The 17,796-nt window shown below is 44.9% G+C and overlaps 1 protein-coding gene across 4 annotated transcripts in view; it reads right to left on the bottom strand.

Moving 5' to 3' along the window:
* The window catches only part of LOC110521072 (1-phosphatidylinositol 4,5-bisphosphate phosphodiesterase beta-1), a 241,742-nt gene that overhangs the window by 27,534 nt on the left and 196,412 nt on the right, over positions 1–17,796 (bottom strand). Inside the window, exons 25-33 of one of the 4 annotated variants that reach the window (XM_036976058.2) lie at positions 16,640–16,772; positions 15,509–15,562; positions 12,883–13,102; positions 6,468–6,636; positions 5,917–5,993; positions 5,586–5,675; positions 5,198–5,255; positions 4,975–5,061; positions 4,702–4,726 (exon numbers count right to left, since the gene is read on the bottom strand). In XM_036976058.2, coding sequence (XP_036831953.1) covers positions 4,702–4,726; positions 4,975–5,061; positions 5,198–5,255; positions 5,586–5,675; positions 5,917–5,993; positions 6,468–6,636; positions 12,883–13,102; positions 15,509–15,562; positions 16,640–16,772 — 913 coding nt within the window. The remainder of the gene's footprint in view (positions 1–4,701; positions 4,727–4,974; positions 5,062–5,197; positions 5,256–5,585; positions 5,676–5,916; positions 5,994–6,467; positions 6,637–12,882; positions 13,103–15,508; positions 15,563–16,639; positions 16,773–17,796) is intronic. The other 3 variants (XM_090233086.1, XM_036976056.2, XM_036976055.2) reach the window with 3 other exon arrangements.

The following is a 17,796-nucleotide window of genomic DNA, read 5'->3' as shown; positions in this document are numbered from 1 at the left end:
AACCAAGGGTCAAAATAACCATACATTCAACAATAACCAAGGGTCAAAATAACCATACATTCAACAATAACCAAGGGTCAACATAACCATACATTCAACAATAACCAAGGGTCAAAATAACCATACATTCAACAATAACCAAGGGTCAAAATAACCATACATTCAACAATAACCAAGGGTCAACATAACCATACATTCAACAATAACCAAGGGTCAAAATAACCATACATTCAACAATAACCAAGGGTCAAAATAACCATACATTCAACAATAACCAAGGGTCAAAATAACCATACATTCAACAATAACCAAGGGTCAAAATAACCATACATTCAACAATAACCAAGGGTCAAAATAACCATACATTCAACAATAACCAAGGGTCAAAATAACCATACATTCAACAATAACCAAGGGTCAAAATAACCATACATTCAACAATAACCAAGGGTCAAAATAACCATACATTCAACAATAACCAAGGGTCAAAATAACCATACATTCAACAATAACCAAGGGTCAAAATAACCATACATTCAACAATAACCAAGGGTCAAAATAACCATACATTCAACAATAACCAAGGGTCAAAATAACCATACATTCAACAATAACCAAGGGTCAAAATAACCATACATTCAACAATAACCAAGGGTCAAAATAACCATACATTCAACAATAACCAAGGGTCAAAATAACCATACATTCAACAATAACCAAGGGTCAAAATAACCATACATTCAACAATAACAATACGTATACAGTAGAGGACATGTGCAGGTTGATTGGTCTGTCAGACACTGTCCCATAACTTATGGCAGTCAGCAATGTAGTGCCCTGCCAACCCACAGCTCTCTGCATCCTCCCCCAACAGGATGGGTAGCCTACTCTCATCAGAGAGGTCTTTGAAACCTTGAATAAGGGTTTCAAATGTGTGGAAATGACACTCTCTAATTTTTTAATATTTTTTACATTTTATCAGGAAATGCAGCTCCGTCTCAGGTTCTGCTGTTGTGCAGTGGTTGCACAGCCTTTCCTCTACAGGGAGCCAGGTTTTCCTGTGTCTACCCTTCTCAATGGCAAGGCTGTGCTCACTGAGCTTGTACTTTGTCAAGGTTTTGATCAGTAACCATGGTCAAATAGTTAGCCACGGTGTACAGTCGATATAGGGCCAGATAACACTGCATTTTGCTTTGTGCTTGTGCTTCCCAATAAGTAATGTAGTTTTGTTTTGACTGTGTTGTAATTTGGTTTCTTCTGATTGATTGGATGTTCTGGTCCTGAGGCTTCCTGGGGCTTCTCTCTCTCTCTCTCTCTCTCTCTCTCTCTCTTTCTTTTCTCTCTCTCTCTTTTCTCTGTCTCTCTTTTCCCTCTCTCTCTTTTCTCTGTCTCTCGCTTTTCTCTCTCTCTCTGTCTCTCTCTTTTCTCTCCCTCCCTGTCGACACTCATTCCATCTCTCTCTCTCTTATCAATTTCAATTCAATTCAATTCAATTTGCTTTATTGGCATGACGTAACAATGTACATATTGCCAAAACTTACTTTGGATATTTACAATATGAAAATAATGATAATCAAAATTGTCAACAGGACAACAGTAACAACAATAACCAAGGGTCAAAATAACCATACATTCAACAATAACAATATGGGTATTGAAACGAAAGGGGGGAAAGTTTCTCAGTCTCTGCTGCTGTTGCTGCTAGCGCTGCCTCAGTGGCCATGTACATAGTTGCTATGGTTACCACCAGTAAACAGTTGGAGCTAGATGTAAACTAGCTGACCGATTTGAATTTGGCTAGCTACCATGATGAAGACTGATCTTTTAACTCACTCTGTCAATCTTTTCCTCCTGTGTTGATCTTCAGCTGTACAGTTTGATTACCTATACATGTTTTGCTAGTTTAATCGTGTCAATCTCGCTCTTAACTACCAAACAAGTCAGGAGCCGTTCTTCTGCATGACTTCTCTCAGATTTTTTTTTCCTATTGTTTTTTTTCTTCTCTCTCTCTCTCTCTCCCTCTATCTCTTTCTCCACATGATATGCTGTCATTTAGAGACCAGCTAAATGCAACCTGTCAGATTCCTCCATTTGAAACAACTGAGCCTCCATTGGAACGAGGTGACACGTAGTGAATGGGTAATAAGCTAGAATTATCTTCTCAGGCAAATGGATAGTAAGTAGGTTGAGTTAAAACTGGACATGGAACATGAGTGGTTATTTGGGTAAACTGGCCTCAGTAGCATCCATTTCCACTTCCTTATGCACAGTGGGATAGCAGCTGGCCTGACACGCACACACACACACACACACACACACACACAGTTGTGGTGTAACGTAGCGTGGTGCTATCCCGGGCGGGCAGTCATAGTGAGAGATGTGAGGGTCTCCACAGACCAGGGATGGTTATAGCTGTCCATTAGCGGCTTCTCTGAGTCCAAAGGAGAAACTGGGTCAGGACTGTGTGTGTGTGTGTGTGTGTGTATGTGTCTGTGTGTGTGTGTGTGTGTGTGTGTGTTTGTGTTTGTGTGTGTGTGTGTGTGAGAGAGAGAGAACGTGTTTAATTATTTTTGTGTCCTCAGATTTCACCAACTGGGAACATTTTGTTGTTCCCCACGAGGTCAAATTCTATTTCTAGAGGCTTTAAGGTTAAGGTTAGAATTAGTGTTAAAATCAGGTTTAGGGTCAAGGTTAGGAGCCAGGGTTAGGTTTAGGGGTAGGATTAGGTTTTTAGGGAAAATAGGATTTTGAATGGGACTGAATTGTCCTGCCCTGTCCTGGTTACTCATGCCCTCCTCCATTAGCCCTGTCCTGGTTACTCATGCCCTCCTCCATTAGCCCTGTCCTGGTTACTCATGCCCTCCTCCATTAGCCCTGTCCTGGTTACTCATGCCCTCCTCCATTAGCCCTGTCCTGGTTACTCATGCCTTCCTCCATTAGCCCTGTCCTGGTTACTCATGCTCTCCTCCATTATCCCTGTCCTGGTTACTCATGCTCTCCTCCATTATCCCTGTCCTGGTTACTCATGCTCTCCTCCATTAGCCCTGTCCTGGTTACTCATGCCCTCCTCCATTAGCCCTGTCCTGGTTACTCATGCCCTCCTCCATTAGCCCTGTCCTGGTTACTCATGCCCTCCTCCATTAGCCCTGTCCTGGTTACTCATGCCCTCCTCCATTAGCCCTGTCCTGGTTACTCATGCCCTCCTCCATTAGCCCTGTCCTGGTTACTCATGCTCTCCTCCATTAGCCCTGTCCTGGTTACTCATGCCCTCCTCCATTAGCCCTGTCCTGGTTACTCATGCCCTCCTCCATTAGCCCTGTCCTGGTTACTCATGCCCTCCTCCATTAGCCCTATCCTGGTTACTCATGCCCTTCTCTATTAGCCCTGTCCTGGTTACTCATGCCCTCCTCCATTAGCCCTGTCCTGGTTACTCATGCTCTCCTCCATTAGCTCTTGATGGAACTCTGACCTCGTCATCACTCTCCCTGTCTTTCTCTCCCTCTTTTCTCTACACGTGTCAGAGGTAACACATACGTACTACTCAGGAGGTATGATTGAGTACAAGCTGAGGCAGAATTGTCTTTAGAATATCTGGACTAGGGGACTCTGAGGGAGCTGTAAAGACAGAGGCTACACCAGGATACTGGGGGAACATGGCATTATCACAGCCATACCCTTACACACACACACACACACACACACACACACACACACACACACACACACACACACACACACACACACACACACACACACACACACACACACTCACACTCACACTCACACTCACACTCACACACACAGAAAGAAAGAAAGAAGGATGTGCTACTGTAGGACGGTGGCTGAATCTAAAAGCCAGCTTACAGCCAAGACAGTGTAACCATGCACAGCTACTGAGAAGAGAACTGTTTTTGTTTCATAGCATAATTATTCTCTGTTCTTATCACAGCATTCAGCCTGATGCATGTTGTAAGACATGTCCTTGAGATAGAAATGAGGAAGTGTAAGAAAAGCACATGCAGTGGTGCAGGGCAGTAGTATATCGCTCTGGTAAGAGCTACCAGGCTAATGCTCCAGGAAACGCTGACCCCGTGTGGTCAACACACAAACTACTAAAATGTGTTGTCATGCACTAATGAGGACAATATATACATCATCCATGCATCCTCTTTCAGCATATGTCTGCTGCCTACCACGTCCTCATATAGATTTCGCCAATACATTAGGTCTAGGTTAAAAAAGTGTACTTTATATTTCCATATACAATCGCAAGGTTTGGAAATGTATTTTACTTCCAAAACACTTAGCAACACAGCCATAGATTTTAGAGTATTCAGAGAGGGAACATGGTGGAAAATAGACAACTGCCTCATGCACCCAGGCACAGAGGAGATTACTGAGCGTGGGGGAGAGGGGGAAGAAACCATGGCAACGGGGTTTAGAGACCCAGCTACCTGTACATAGCAGAATGAGGAGACAGGGACAGAGAGTACTTTGGGACTGTTGGGTTGAGCGTAGACGTAGAGGGCAGTTGAAACATCAGGGTTATTGTAACAGAGAGGCTGGGTCAGAGGAAAGTTGCACATCCACTTGTTATCATTCTTCAGCTTTTGCCGTCTTATTAAAGCTTCCGTATACATTGTTATTAATGCTTAAGTATTGAAGCCGTATTAATGCAGACCGAGATGCAGAATGTCTTACCCTGGTCCTCTGGGGATCCTCCTTCCTACAATCACAGTAACAATGGACATGATGGAAATGGTTAACCAATGGAACCATTATGGGTTGAAAATATGTCTCTGTCCCAGATGGTTCCCAATTCCCTTCATAGTGCACTATGGGTCCTGGTCAAAAGCAGGGCACTATACAGGGAATAGGGTGACATTTGGGATGCATCCTATTCCTGACACTGAATGATTGGTTAGAAGCTACTTCTTCCTACAGTTCTGTATTTGAGGGTAAATGTGTCCATACCTTAGGTTTCTCATCCACAATCTGCTGTCTGATGTCCTTGTGCTTCTCAAGTAGTCTCTCCATTCTCTTACTCTGAGCATCCTCCAACTACACAGACAGAGACAGGGGTAGGCGAGAGTAAGGTGTAGCCACATAACAAACACAAACAAATCCACACGCCGGCATGGACGCACGCACGCACGCACGCACACACACACACACACACACACACACACACACTTACCCGTTTGATATACTGCACCACCTCATTGACGAAGGACCTGTTGATTTCCAGCTTCTCTCTGTAAACATATACAGATGTCAGCTCTAACCTCTCTTTAAGATTCCTCAAATGGAACCTTTACTTCAACAGTCAACAATCCTGATGTTCCTGGTTCCAATCTAGCTCAAAGGACCATATAAAAGTTGGTAGGTCTGCCTGATGACCTATGACACTTACAAGAATTAAGTCTTTCTATAAAAAAGTACGGAATATTTGTATTAAATTGGTCCTGTCGTGATCATTAGCTAGATCAGTCAGTCAGGCATGAATCTTCATCGCCATCTAGTGGCCTTAAGAAGCATGAACACTTATGTATTAGGAGGTCTCTTCCCCAACCCCATGTACTTACTCCTCTGTCACGTTCTTGTTGTTGGCCTTGGCTTCATTAATCTTCTCCTGTCTTTTCTTGTCCATCTTCTTCTTCACGTCTTTCTTTTCCCTGTGGAGAAATAGGAGGATAGTGAAACAAATGGCCCATGAAATACATGCATACATGAGCTTCTTTTGTGTGTGTGTATTTGTTTCTGTGTGTATGTGTGTGTGTTTTTGTTTGTGTATGTGCTTTTGTTTGTGTGTGTGTTTGTGTGTGTGTGTGTTTGTGTATGTGCTTTTGTTTGTGTATGTGCTTTTGTTTGTGTGTGTGTGTGTTTGCGCGTGTGTGTGTCTGTGCACTTTTTTACTTGTCACAGATGTCTCTGATCTTCTTCAGCTGGACACTCTGACACTCCTCGGCTATGGCTGTCAACTTCTCCAACAGCTAGAGATCCACAGGAAAAAGGACACTGGTTATCCTATAGTTTGTCTGCCTCGTAGCATATGATAGCTGACTCATGCTTTCTGTTAAACTCAGGTATGACTTATCTGTTGACATTGGAGAATATAATTGGTCTGTCAGTATGGTTATATTCATCATGGATAAACTCTGACACCTCATCCACACAAACCGTACACAGATCAGGTACTACACTCAGTCTTTCCATCTCACAAAGCACTTGAGGAGCACTGGGAAATCTTTACACTGATCTAAGGTCAGCACAACAGGGTGATTTTGGCCATAAAGCCAAAAGTTGAGGGTTAAGAGTTGAGGGTTAATGCCGATTCAACACAAATAATACATCTACTGTATGTAGTTAGGTACGCTGGTCTCTAGTATAACTCTGGTTGAGGATATGGTTAGGTGTGTGTGTGTGTGTGTGTGTGTGTGTGTGTGTGTGAGCGTGCGTGCATGTACCATTTTGTTGTGTTCTTTCTTCTGGTACTTCTCACTGTAATACTGCTCCTGTCTCAGTGTGAGTAGCTGTTGTTGCTGCTTCTCCTTCAGCTCAGACAGTCTCTGACTGGACTCCTGGTCCAACACACACAGCTCCTGCTCCAGGGTCGACAGGGACTGCTCCGACCTGCTAAACACACACGTAGGAGTTGGTAATGTTCTTTAGTTGTGTCGTGATTGGGTAATGTTCTATAGTTACACCGTGATTGGCTCAGTGTTCTGTCACTCATGGGGACACTACGTCACCGCCAAATCTAAGGGTAGAGCTAGAAAATTCAAGTCCCTTGGGTGCTGCCATAGAGTTACATTAGAAGTGCCCATCCAAGAAGGTTCAAGGTCATTGGCCACAGATAAAATGATGTCTAATCACGTTATATCTACTGTAGCTTTGATTGGACTTATGTCCAATCAGCATCATACTTTCAAAATCTTATCTAGCAAGCTAGCAGTCATCATCATGAATCAAGTCGACAGTCTACTGGCAAATCCTTTTTAAATTAGGAGAAATTATAGATAAAACGTATCGGTACTCATCGGCCATTGGACATAAACATTACATCCAACTCGGGAACTTGGGCCTCTTTCTAGAGCTTCGACCTGAAGATCACTGACGTCATCTTGACTCAACCTTGATTTTTTGGGGGAGTTTCCAGTTGTCTTGAAAGCACCATAAATCCAGAGAATGCCAGACTTTGATGATAAAGTTTGATGACAAAATTTGCACACAAAGGACCGCCGCGAAGCCTTCCTGTTCAAGTGAGCACAGCACAACAAGGTGAGTCCAAAAATGCTGCTGGATAAATTATGTAATTTTTATTTTTGGGATTTTATTTCACCTTTAACCAGGTAGGCCATTTAACCAGGTAGGCCAGCTGAGAACAAGTTCTCATTTACAACTGCTAACTGGCCAAGATAAAGCAAAGAGGTGGGACACAAACAACAATACAGAGTTACATATGGAATAAACAAATGTAGTAGATTGCAACTCTGCCCCCTTTGGCAGTTCTATCTTGTCGGAAAATGTTATAGTTAGGGATGGAAATGTCAGGATTTCTGGTGGTCTTCCTAAGCCAGGATTCAGACAATTCAAATCAAGGTGTATTTGTCACATGCGCCGAATACAACAGGTGTAGACCTTACAGTGAAATGCTTACTTACAGGCTCTAACCAATGGTGCGAAAAAAGGTGTGTGTGTGTGTGGGTAAGTAAAGAAATAAAACAACAGTAAAAATACATTTGAAAAAAGAGTAGCAAGGCTACATACAGACACCTGTTAGTCAGGCTTATTGAGGTAGTATGTACATGTAGGTATCGTTAAAGTGACTATGCATATATGATGTACAGAGAGTAGCAGAAGCGTAAAAAGAGGGGTTGGCGGGTGGTGGGACACAATGCAGATAGCCCGATTAGCCAATGTGTGGGAGCACTGGTTGGTCGGGCCATTTAGGTAGTATGTACATGAATGTATAGTTAAAGTGACTATGCATATAAGATAAACAGAGAGTAGCTGCTGCGTAAAAGAGGGGTTGGGGGCACACAATGCAAATAGTCCAGGTTAACCATTTGGTTACCTGTTCAGGAGTCTTTTGGCTTGGGGGTAAAAAACTGTTGAGAAGCCTTTTTGTCCTAGACTTTGCACTCCGGTACCGCTTGCCATGCGGTAGTAGAGAGAACAGTCTATGACTGGGGTGGCTGGGGTCCTCTGACACCGCCTGGTGTAGAGGTCCTGGATGGCAGGCAGCTTTGCCCCAGTGATGTACTGGGCCGTACACACTACCCTCTGAAGTGCCTTGCGGTCGGAGGCCGAGCAATTGCCGTACCAGGCAGTGATGCAACCGGTCAGGATGCTCTCGATGTTACAGCTGTAGAACCTTTTGAGGATCTCAGGACCCATGCTAAATCTTTTTAGTTTCCTGAGGGGGAATAGGCTTTGTAGTGCCCTCTTCACGACTGCCTTGGTATGTTTGGACCAATCTAGTTTGTTGTTGAGGTGGACACCAAGGAATTTGAAGCTCTCAACCTGCTCCACTACAGCCCCGTCGATGACAATGGGGACATGCTTGGTGCTCCTTTTCACAATCATCTCCTTAGTTTTGGTTACGTTGAGGGATAGGTTGTTATTTTGTTACCACCCGGCCAGGTCTCTGACTTCCAACCTAAAGGCTGTCTCGTCGTTGTCGGTGATCAGGCCTACCACTGTCAGCAAACTTAATGATGGTTTTGGAGTCATGCCTGGCCATGCAGTTGTGGGTGAACAGGGAGTACAGGAGGGGACTGAGCACGCACCCCTGGGGAGCTCCAGTGCGGCAGATCAGTGTTGCAGATGTGTTGCTACCTACCCTCACCACCTGGGGGTGGCCTGTCAGGAAGTCCAGGATCCAGTTGCAGAGGGAGGTGTTTAGTCCCAGGATCCTTAGCTTGGTGATAAGCTTTGAGGGTACTATGGTGTTGAACGCTGAGCTGTCGTCAATGAACAGTATTCTCACATAGGTGTTCCTTTTGTCCAGGTGGGAAAGGGCAGTGTGGAGTGCATCATCTGTGGATCTGTTTGGGCGGTATGCAAATTTGAGTGGGTCTAGGGTTTCTGGGATAATGGTGTTGATGTGAACCAATACCAGCCAATCAAAAGGACTTCACGGCTACGGACGTGAGTGCTACGGGCCTGTAGTCATTTAGGCAGGTTGCCTTTGTGTTCTTGGGCACAGGGACTAAGGTGGTCTGCTTGAAGCATGTTAGTATTACAGACTCGATCAGGGACATGTTGAAAATGTCAGTGAAGACACCTGCCAGTTGGTCAGCACATGCCCAGAGCACATGTCCTGGTAATCCGTCTGGCCCCGCAGTCTTGTATATGTTGACCTGTTTAAAGGTCTTACTCACGTCGGCTACGGAGAGCTTGATCACACAGTCATCCAGAACAGCAGATGCTCTCATGCATGCCTCAGTGTTGCTTACCTCGAAGCGAGCATAGACGTGATTTAGCTCATCTGGTAGGCTTGTGTCACTGGGCAGCTCGCGGCTGTGCTTCCCTTTGTAGTCTGTAATAGTTTGCAAGCCCTGTCACATCCGATGAGCGTAAGAGCCGGTGTAGTATGATTCAATCTTAGCCGTGTATTGACGCTCTGCCTGTTTGATGGTTCATCGCAGGGCATAGCGGGATTTCTTGTAAGCTTCCGGGTTAGAGTCCCGAACCTTGAAAGCGGCAGCTCTACCCTTTAGTTCAGTGCGAAAGTGGCCTGTAATCCATGGCTTCTGGTTGGGGTATGTACGTACAGTCACTGTGGGGACAACGTCCTCAATGCACTTATTGATAAAGCCAGTGACTGATGTGGTGTATTCCTCAATGTCATCGGAAGAATCCCGGAACATGTTCCAGTCTGTGATAGCAAAGCAGTCCTGTAGTTTAGCATCTGCATCTGACCATTTTTTTATAGACCGAGTCACTGGACACGGCTAGGACATCCGGGTTGGCAGAGTGTGCTGAGGCAGCGAATAAAACAAAAATGGGGAGGAGGCTTCTAATGTTAACATGCATGAAACCAAGGCTTTTACGTTTACAGAAGTCAACAAATGAGAGTGCCTGGGGAATGGGAGTGATGCTGGGCGCTGCAGGGCCTGGATGAACCTTTACATCACCAGAGGAACAGAGGAGGAGTAGGATAAGGGTACAGCTAAAGTCTATAAGAACTGGTTGTCTAGTGCATTCAGAACAGAGAGTAAAAGGAACAGGTTTCTGGGCGAGGAAGAATAGATTCAAGGCATAATGTACAGACAAGGGTATGGTAGGATGTGAATACAATGGAGGTAAACCTAGTGACAATGAGAGAGGTTTTGTCTCTTGAGACACCATTTAAACCTGGTGAGGTCACCGCATGTGTGGGAGGTGAAACAAAAGGGCTAGCTAAGGCATATTGAGAAGGGCTGGAGGCTCTACAGTGTAATAATACAATAATCACTAACCAGAACAGCAATGGACAGGACATATTGACATTAGGGAGATACATGCGTAGCCGAGTGATCATAGGGACCAGTGGGAGGCTAGGCGAGCTGGAGACATGGCGATTCAGACAGCTAGCGGGTTGGGGCTAGCAGGCTAGTAGAAGGGCCTTAGGGGGGACGTTGCGGTGGAAGAAGTCTGTTGTTTGTTGCCCCCTCGGACGGTTACGTCGGCAGGATAGTCGTGGTGGATTGGCAGGGATCCGTGTAGGCAGTAAAAGGGTCCAAGCAAAATAGGTATTGTTGCTCAAGAAATTGGCTGATGGTCCTCTTCAGCTAACAGTCCGATATGCTCTAGGCAGCTAGCGGGCCGCGGATGGGCCTTCAGGGAACGTCGCAACGGAGCAGCCTGTTGAAACACCTTGGACGGATTACGTCGGTAGACCAGTCGTGGTGGAATCGGCGGGGCGCCGTGTCAGCAGTAAAGGGGTCCAGGCCAATTGGCAAAATATGTATTGTAACCCAAGGAGTGGCTGATGGACCAGGGAGATATGTATCTAAGAAAGTAATACTCAGTGTGTGTTGTGTAGTAAGATGATTGTGGACTTCAGGAAACAGCAGAGGGAACACCCCCCTATCCACATCGATGGAACAGTAGTGGAGAGGGTAGCAAGTTTTAAGTTCCTCGGCATACACATCACAGACAAACTGAATTGGTCCACTCACACAGACAGCATTGTGAAGAAGGCGCAGCAGCGCCTCTTCAACCTCAGGAGGCTGAAGAAATTTGGCTTGTCACCAAAGCACTCACAAACTTCTACAGATGCACAATCGAGAGCATCCTGGTGGGCTGTATCACCGCCTGGTACGGCAACTGCTCCGCCCTCAACCGTAAGGCTCTCCAGAGGGTAGTGAGGTCTGCACAACGCATAACCGGGGGCAAACTACCTGCCCTCCAGGACACCTACACCACCCGATGTCACAGGAAGGCCGTAAAGATCATCAAGGACATCAACCACCCGAGCCACTGCCTGTTCACCCCGCTATCATCCAGAAGGCGAGGTCAGTACAGGTGCATCAAAGCTGGGACCGAGAGACTGAAAAACAGCTTCTATCTCAAGGCCATCAGACTGTTAAACAGCCACCACTAACATTGAGTGGCTGCTGCCAACACACTGACACTGACTCAACTCCTGCCACTTTAATAATGGGAATTGATGGGAAATGATGTAAATATATGAACTAGCCACTTTAAACAATGCTACCTTATATAATGTTACTTACCCTACATTATTCATCTCATATGCATACGTATATACTGTACTCTATATCATCGACTGTATCCTTATGTAATACATGTATCACTAGCCACTTTAACTATGCCACTTTGTTTACATACTCATCTCATATGTATATACTGTATCTTGCCTATGCTGCTCTGTACCATCACTCATTCATATATCCTTATGTACATATTCTTTATCCCCTTACACTGTGTACAAGACAGTAGTTTTGGAATGCATTGTCGGAACTAGAAGCACAAGCATTTCGCTACACTCGCATTAACATCTGCTAACCATGTGTATGTGACAAATACAATTTGATTCGATTTGATTAGATTTTTAGTAGCCCTAATAATTTGGTCCCTTTCCCCCTCTTAATTTCGCCTACTGTTCTGACTTGCTGGTGCAAATGTATCCATTTGCCTGTTTTAGAGAAATGTCATCATCGAATATTGTAAGAGCTTTCATTGTCTGCTTATATGCCCCCTTTATTTATCCTATGGTTTTGACTTGGTGTACAGCGAGAATACTGTAAGAACGGCACATGTTCTGAGTCCTAGCTCGCTCATTAATGTCTTAATCGAAATGACAGATTGCCTCTTACCCACTTGTCCTCCCCTTATGCCATAGTTTGTACATCTCAATAGTTATTAAAAACCACATTTGTTTAAGCAAGTCAGCCATATCAGCTATGTTTTTTTAAAGGCAATAAATTAGGTTGAATTAATTGTTTCGCTGCCAGACAAGGCGTAGCAGTGGTAAGGTGTTGGGACTTCTGTTGGGAGAGTTTGTGGGCACCGTTTGTCACCGTTATAGTGCAATAAATCTATTGTTTAGTGTTGTGTTGTGTAGTAGCTTTGCTGGCATGGATTATTTTTTGGTTTTGCCTACCAAGATTTATATCCTAAAATCGCCACTGGTGAGAGGAATAGAGGGATACAGAAAGAAGGGCAGGGAGGAGGACAAAAAAGGAAGAGAAGAAGAGCAGGGAGGACTAAGAGGAGGAGAAGAGTAGCAGAGGAGGACAAAAAGGAGGAGAAGAAGAGCAGGGAGGAGGACTAAGAGGAGGAGAAGAGTAGCGGAGGAGGACTAAGAGGAGGAGAAGAAGAGTAGCGGAGGAGGACTAAGAGGAGGAGAAGAAGAGCAGGGCTACCTACCTTTTCTTACCATCACGTTTGTGACTCTTCTGCAGCGCGGAGGTCCTGCGCTGGTGCTGGTTTTGCAGCTCTGCAGCCCTGGCCGTGTGCTCCTTGATCAGCTCGCTGGTCTTACGGTGGTGTTTCCTTACCAACTCCTTCATCTCTTTATACTGCTTCCTCTGCTCCCTCACAAAGCCCTTCTGCTGCTTCAACTCCTCTACTGTCTGGGCCTCCATCTCTGGAGGAAGGAGGGATGGAAAGAAGAGAGAGAGAGAGAGAGAGAGAGAGAGAGAGAGAGAGAAAAAGTGTTTTGATCTTCCTGTCAGTTTTTGTTTCTTTACATACAGGGTGCACAATTCTGTGATGTTGCAGATTGGTGTAATGCCAGTACAGATAGACAGATGACCACTTAGCTTGTTACTGAGTCTTACATGTGAGAACACTCTGAATTGACATGTTCACTTAGCTTGTTACTGAGTCTTACTTAATTGGTCTACATGGACCAAAGTTCTGGTTCGGAAAGATATCAGTTTGTCTCTGTGAATGGTTTGTCCTCTGACAAATAAACTGTAAATTTCGGTGCTCCTCAAGGTTCCGTTTTAGGACCACTATTTTTTTTACTATATATTTTACCTCTTGGGGATGTCATTCGAAAACATAATATTAACTTTCATTGCTATGCGGATGACACACAGCTGTACATTTCAATGAAACATGGTGAAGCCCCAAAATTGCCCTCGCTAGAAGCCTGTGTTTCAAACATAAGGAAGTGGATGGCTGCAAACGTTCTACTTTTAAACTCGGACAAAACAGAGATGCTTGTTCTAGGTCCCAAGAAAGAAAGATATCTTCTGTTGAATCTGACAATTAATCTTGATGGTTGTACAGTCATCTCAAATAAAACTGTGAAGGACCTCGGTGTTACTCTGGAACCTGATCTCTCTTTTGACGAACATATCAAGACTGTTTCAAGGACAGCTTTTTTCCATCTACGTAACATTGCAAAAATGATGCAGAAAAATTAATCCATGCTTTTGTCACTTCTAGGTTAGACTACTGCAATGCTCTACTTTCCGGCTACCCGGATAAAGCACTAAATAAACTTCAGTTAGTGATAAATACGGTTGCTAGAATCCTGACTAGAACCAAAATATTTGATCATATTACTCCAGTGCTAGCCTCCCTACACTGGCTTCCTGTTAAGGCAAGGGCTGATTTCAAGGTTTTACTGCTAACCTACAAAGCATTACATGGACTTGCTCCTACCTATCTTTCTGATTTGGTACTGCCGTACATACCAACACGTACGCTACGGTCACAAGACGCAGGCCTCCTAATTGTCCCTAGAATTTCTAAGCAAACAGCTGGAGGCAGGGCTTTCTCATATAGAGCTCCATTTTTATGGAATGGTCTGCCTACTCATGTGAGAGACGCAGACTCGGTCTCAACCTTTAAGTCTTTACTGAAGACTCATCTCTTCAGTAGGTCATATGATTGAGTGTAGTCTGGCCCAGGAGTGTGAAGGTGAACGGAAAGGCTCTGGAGCAACGAACCGCCATTGCTGTCTCTGCCTGGCCGGTTCCCCTCTCTCCACTGGGATTCTGTGCCTCTAACCCTATTACAGGGGCTGAGTCACTGGCTTACTGGTGCTCTTCCTTGCCGTCCCTAGGAAGGGTGCATCGCTTGAGTGGGTTGAGTCACTGATCTTCCTGTCTGGGTTGGCGCCCCCCTTGGGTTGTGCCATGGCGAAGATCTTTGTGGGCTGTACTCAGCGTTGTCTCAGGATGGTAAGTTGGTGGTTGAAGATATCCCTCTAGTGATGTGGGGGCTGTGCTTTGGAAAAGTGGGTGGGGTTATATCCTTCCTGTTTGGCCCTGTCCGGGGGTATCATCGGATGGGGCAACAGTGTCTCCGGACCCCTCCTGTCTCAGCCTCCAGTATTTATGCTGCAGTAGTTTATGTGTCGGGGGGGCTAGGGTCAGTTTGTTATATCTGGAGTACTTCTCCTGTCTTATCCGGTGTCCTGTGTGAATTTAAGTATGCTCTTTCTAATTCTCTCTTTTTCTCTTTCTTTCTCTCTCTCGGAGGACCTGAGCCCTAGGACCATGCCTCAGGACTACCTGGCATGATGACTGCTTGCTGTCCCCAGTCCACCTGGCCGTGCTGCTGCTCCAGTTTCAACTTTTCTGCCTACAGCTATGGAACCCTGACCTGTTCACCGGACATGCTACCTGTCCCAGACCTGCTGTTTTCAACTCTCTAAAGACAGCAGGAACGGTAGAGGTACTCTTAATGATCGGCTATGAAAAGCCAACTGACATTTACTCCTGAGGTGCTGACTTGTTGCACCCTCGACAACTACTGTGATTATTATTATTTGACCATGCTGGTCATTTATGAACATTTGAACATCTTGGCCATGTTCTGTTATAAACTCCACCCGGCACAGCCAGAAGAGGACTGGCCACCCCTCATAGCCTGGTTCCTCTCTAGGTTTCTTCCTCGGTTTAGGCCTTTCTAGGGAGTTTTTCCTAGCCACCATGCTTCTACACCTGCATTGCTTGCTGTTTGGGTTTTAGGCTGGGCTTCTGTACAGCACTTGCTGATGTAATACATTCATTTGATTTGATTATTCTAGTCTTACCTGTGAGAACACTCTGAATGACGTCCTCAGTCTTCACTGCAATTTTCACTGAACCTGATGAACAATATAGACTTGTTAGTGCGGGTTTTGGCAGGTTGTATCTGGCAACCCAAGTGGGTGGTAAATGTGTTGTGGAATGCCAAATGTAAGTTAACTGGTTGCCATATCGGAGTCACAGTCATGATAAACTACATGGCAAAAAATATGTGGACACCCCTTCAAATGAGTGGATTTGACTATTTCAGCCACACCCGTTGCTGACAGGTGTATAAAATCGAGCACTCAGCCATGCAAGCTCCATAGACAAACATTGGCAGTAGAATGGCCTTACTGAAGAGCTGAAACAACAAGTCAGTTCATCAAATTCCTGCCCTGCCCCAGCTGGTCAACTGTAAGTGTTGTTATTGTGAAGTGGAAACGTCTAGGAGCAACAATGGCTTAGCCGCGAAGTGGTAGGCCACACAAGTTCACAGAACGGAACCGGCGAGTGCTGAAGCCCGTATCGCTTAAAAATCGTCTGTCCTTGGTTACAATAATCACTGCAGAGTTCCAAACCGCCACTGGAAGCAACCTCAGCACAATAACTGTTCCTCGGGAGCTTCATAAAATGGCTTTCCATGGCAAAGCAGCCGCACACAAGCCTAAGATCACCATGTGCAATGCCAAGCATCAGCTGGAGTGGTGGTCGATACAGAAATTATTTGTCGAGATTGGTTTGGAAAAACATGACTGGCCTGCACAGAGCCCTGATCTCAACCCCATCAAACAACTTTGGAATTAATTGCAACACCGGCTGCGAGCCAGGTCTAATCGCTTAACATCAGTGCCCAACCTCACTAATGCTCGTGGTTGAATGGAAGCAAGTCCCCGCAGCAATGTTCCAACATCAAGTGGAAAGCCTTCCCAGAAGAGTGGAGGCTGTTTTCGCAGCAAAGGGGGACCAACTCCATATTAATGCCCATGAGATGTTCGACGGGCAGATGTCCACATTCTTTTGGTCATGTAGTGTTTGTTTGTTTGTTTTTTCCTCATGAAGCGCTTTGAGATTTCTATTATGAAAAGCGCTATAGAAGTTTAATAAATTATTATTATTATTATTACTGTAAGTTCAAGTGGAGATTTGACCTCTACCTGTGGGCTGTGGCTGGTGGCTGACCAGGCTGGGGGGTTTGGAGGAGATGATGGGGGCGTGGCTGACCCCGTTCTCTGCTGGCAAGGTCACCCGGGGGTCAGGCTCCATTGGGTCATCACCAGCCGCCTCCACCTAACAATCAAATACATTGACAGCGCAACTGATAAGGTGCCTTTATGAGGCATTTTTCACTGAGCCTCAAAAAACTTTGTCAGGTCCACACAGTACTGGTCATATTGACTTATCACATCATCTGACTAGAGTGTCAGCGTCTGCCCAATGTACTGTACAGCTGAAGTCGGAAGTTTCACAATTCCTGACATTTAATCCTAGTAAAAAATCTCTGTTTTAGGTCAGTTAAGATCACCACTTTATTTTAAGAATGCGAAATGTCAGAATAATAGCAGAGAGAATGATTTATTTCAGATTTTATTTATTTCATCACATTCCCAGTGGTTCAGAAGTTTACATACACTCAGTTAGTATTTGGTAGCATTGCCTTGAAATTGTTTAACTTGGGTCAAACGTTTTGGGTAGCCTTCCACAAGCTTCCCACAATAAGTTGGGTGAATTTTGGCCCATTCCGCCTGACAGAGCTGGTGTAACTGAATCAGGTTTGTAGGCCTCCTTGCTCGCGTATGCTTTTTCAGTTCTGCCCACAAATCTTTTATAGGATTAAGGGCAGGGCTTTGTGATGGCCATTCCAATACCTTGACTTTGTTGTCCTTAAGCCACTTTGCCACAACTTTGGAAGTATGCTTGGGGTCATTGTCCATTTGGAAGACCCATTTCCGACGTCACCGGTCTTCTAGCCATCGCCGCTCCATTCTTTCATTGTTCTATTTGTTTTGTCTTGTTCCCTGCACACCTGGTTTACATTCCCTAATCACACTGCATATATATATTCCTCTGTTCCCCCCATGTCTTTATGTGGAATTGTTTTGTTTTGTGTTTATTGTATCGCGCCTGTCTGGTTTTTTCACCCTGGGCATTGCCTGTACTCTATTGGGGAAATTGTGGTGAAACTTATGGTTGTATTCTTGATGGTATTTTGCGCTTGTCACTTTTGCTGGTTGGCAGAGTTGTAGCTGTTTGCGCCCATCTGTTATTGCTCTTGGCAAATAAAGTCTCTGCTCTCCTGCACTTGCCTCGAATG

This window comes from Oncorhynchus mykiss, chromosome 4, assembly GCF_057628025.1.
Source record: "Oncorhynchus mykiss isolate SJ-2025 chromosome 4, ASM5762802v1, whole genome shotgun sequence".
In the NCBI taxonomy this organism is placed as follows: Eukaryota; Metazoa; Chordata; class Actinopteri; order Salmoniformes; family Salmonidae; genus Oncorhynchus; species Oncorhynchus mykiss.
Note: the sequence above shows the minus strand (reverse complement) of the source record. Positions and strands in the feature narration are given on the sequence as shown.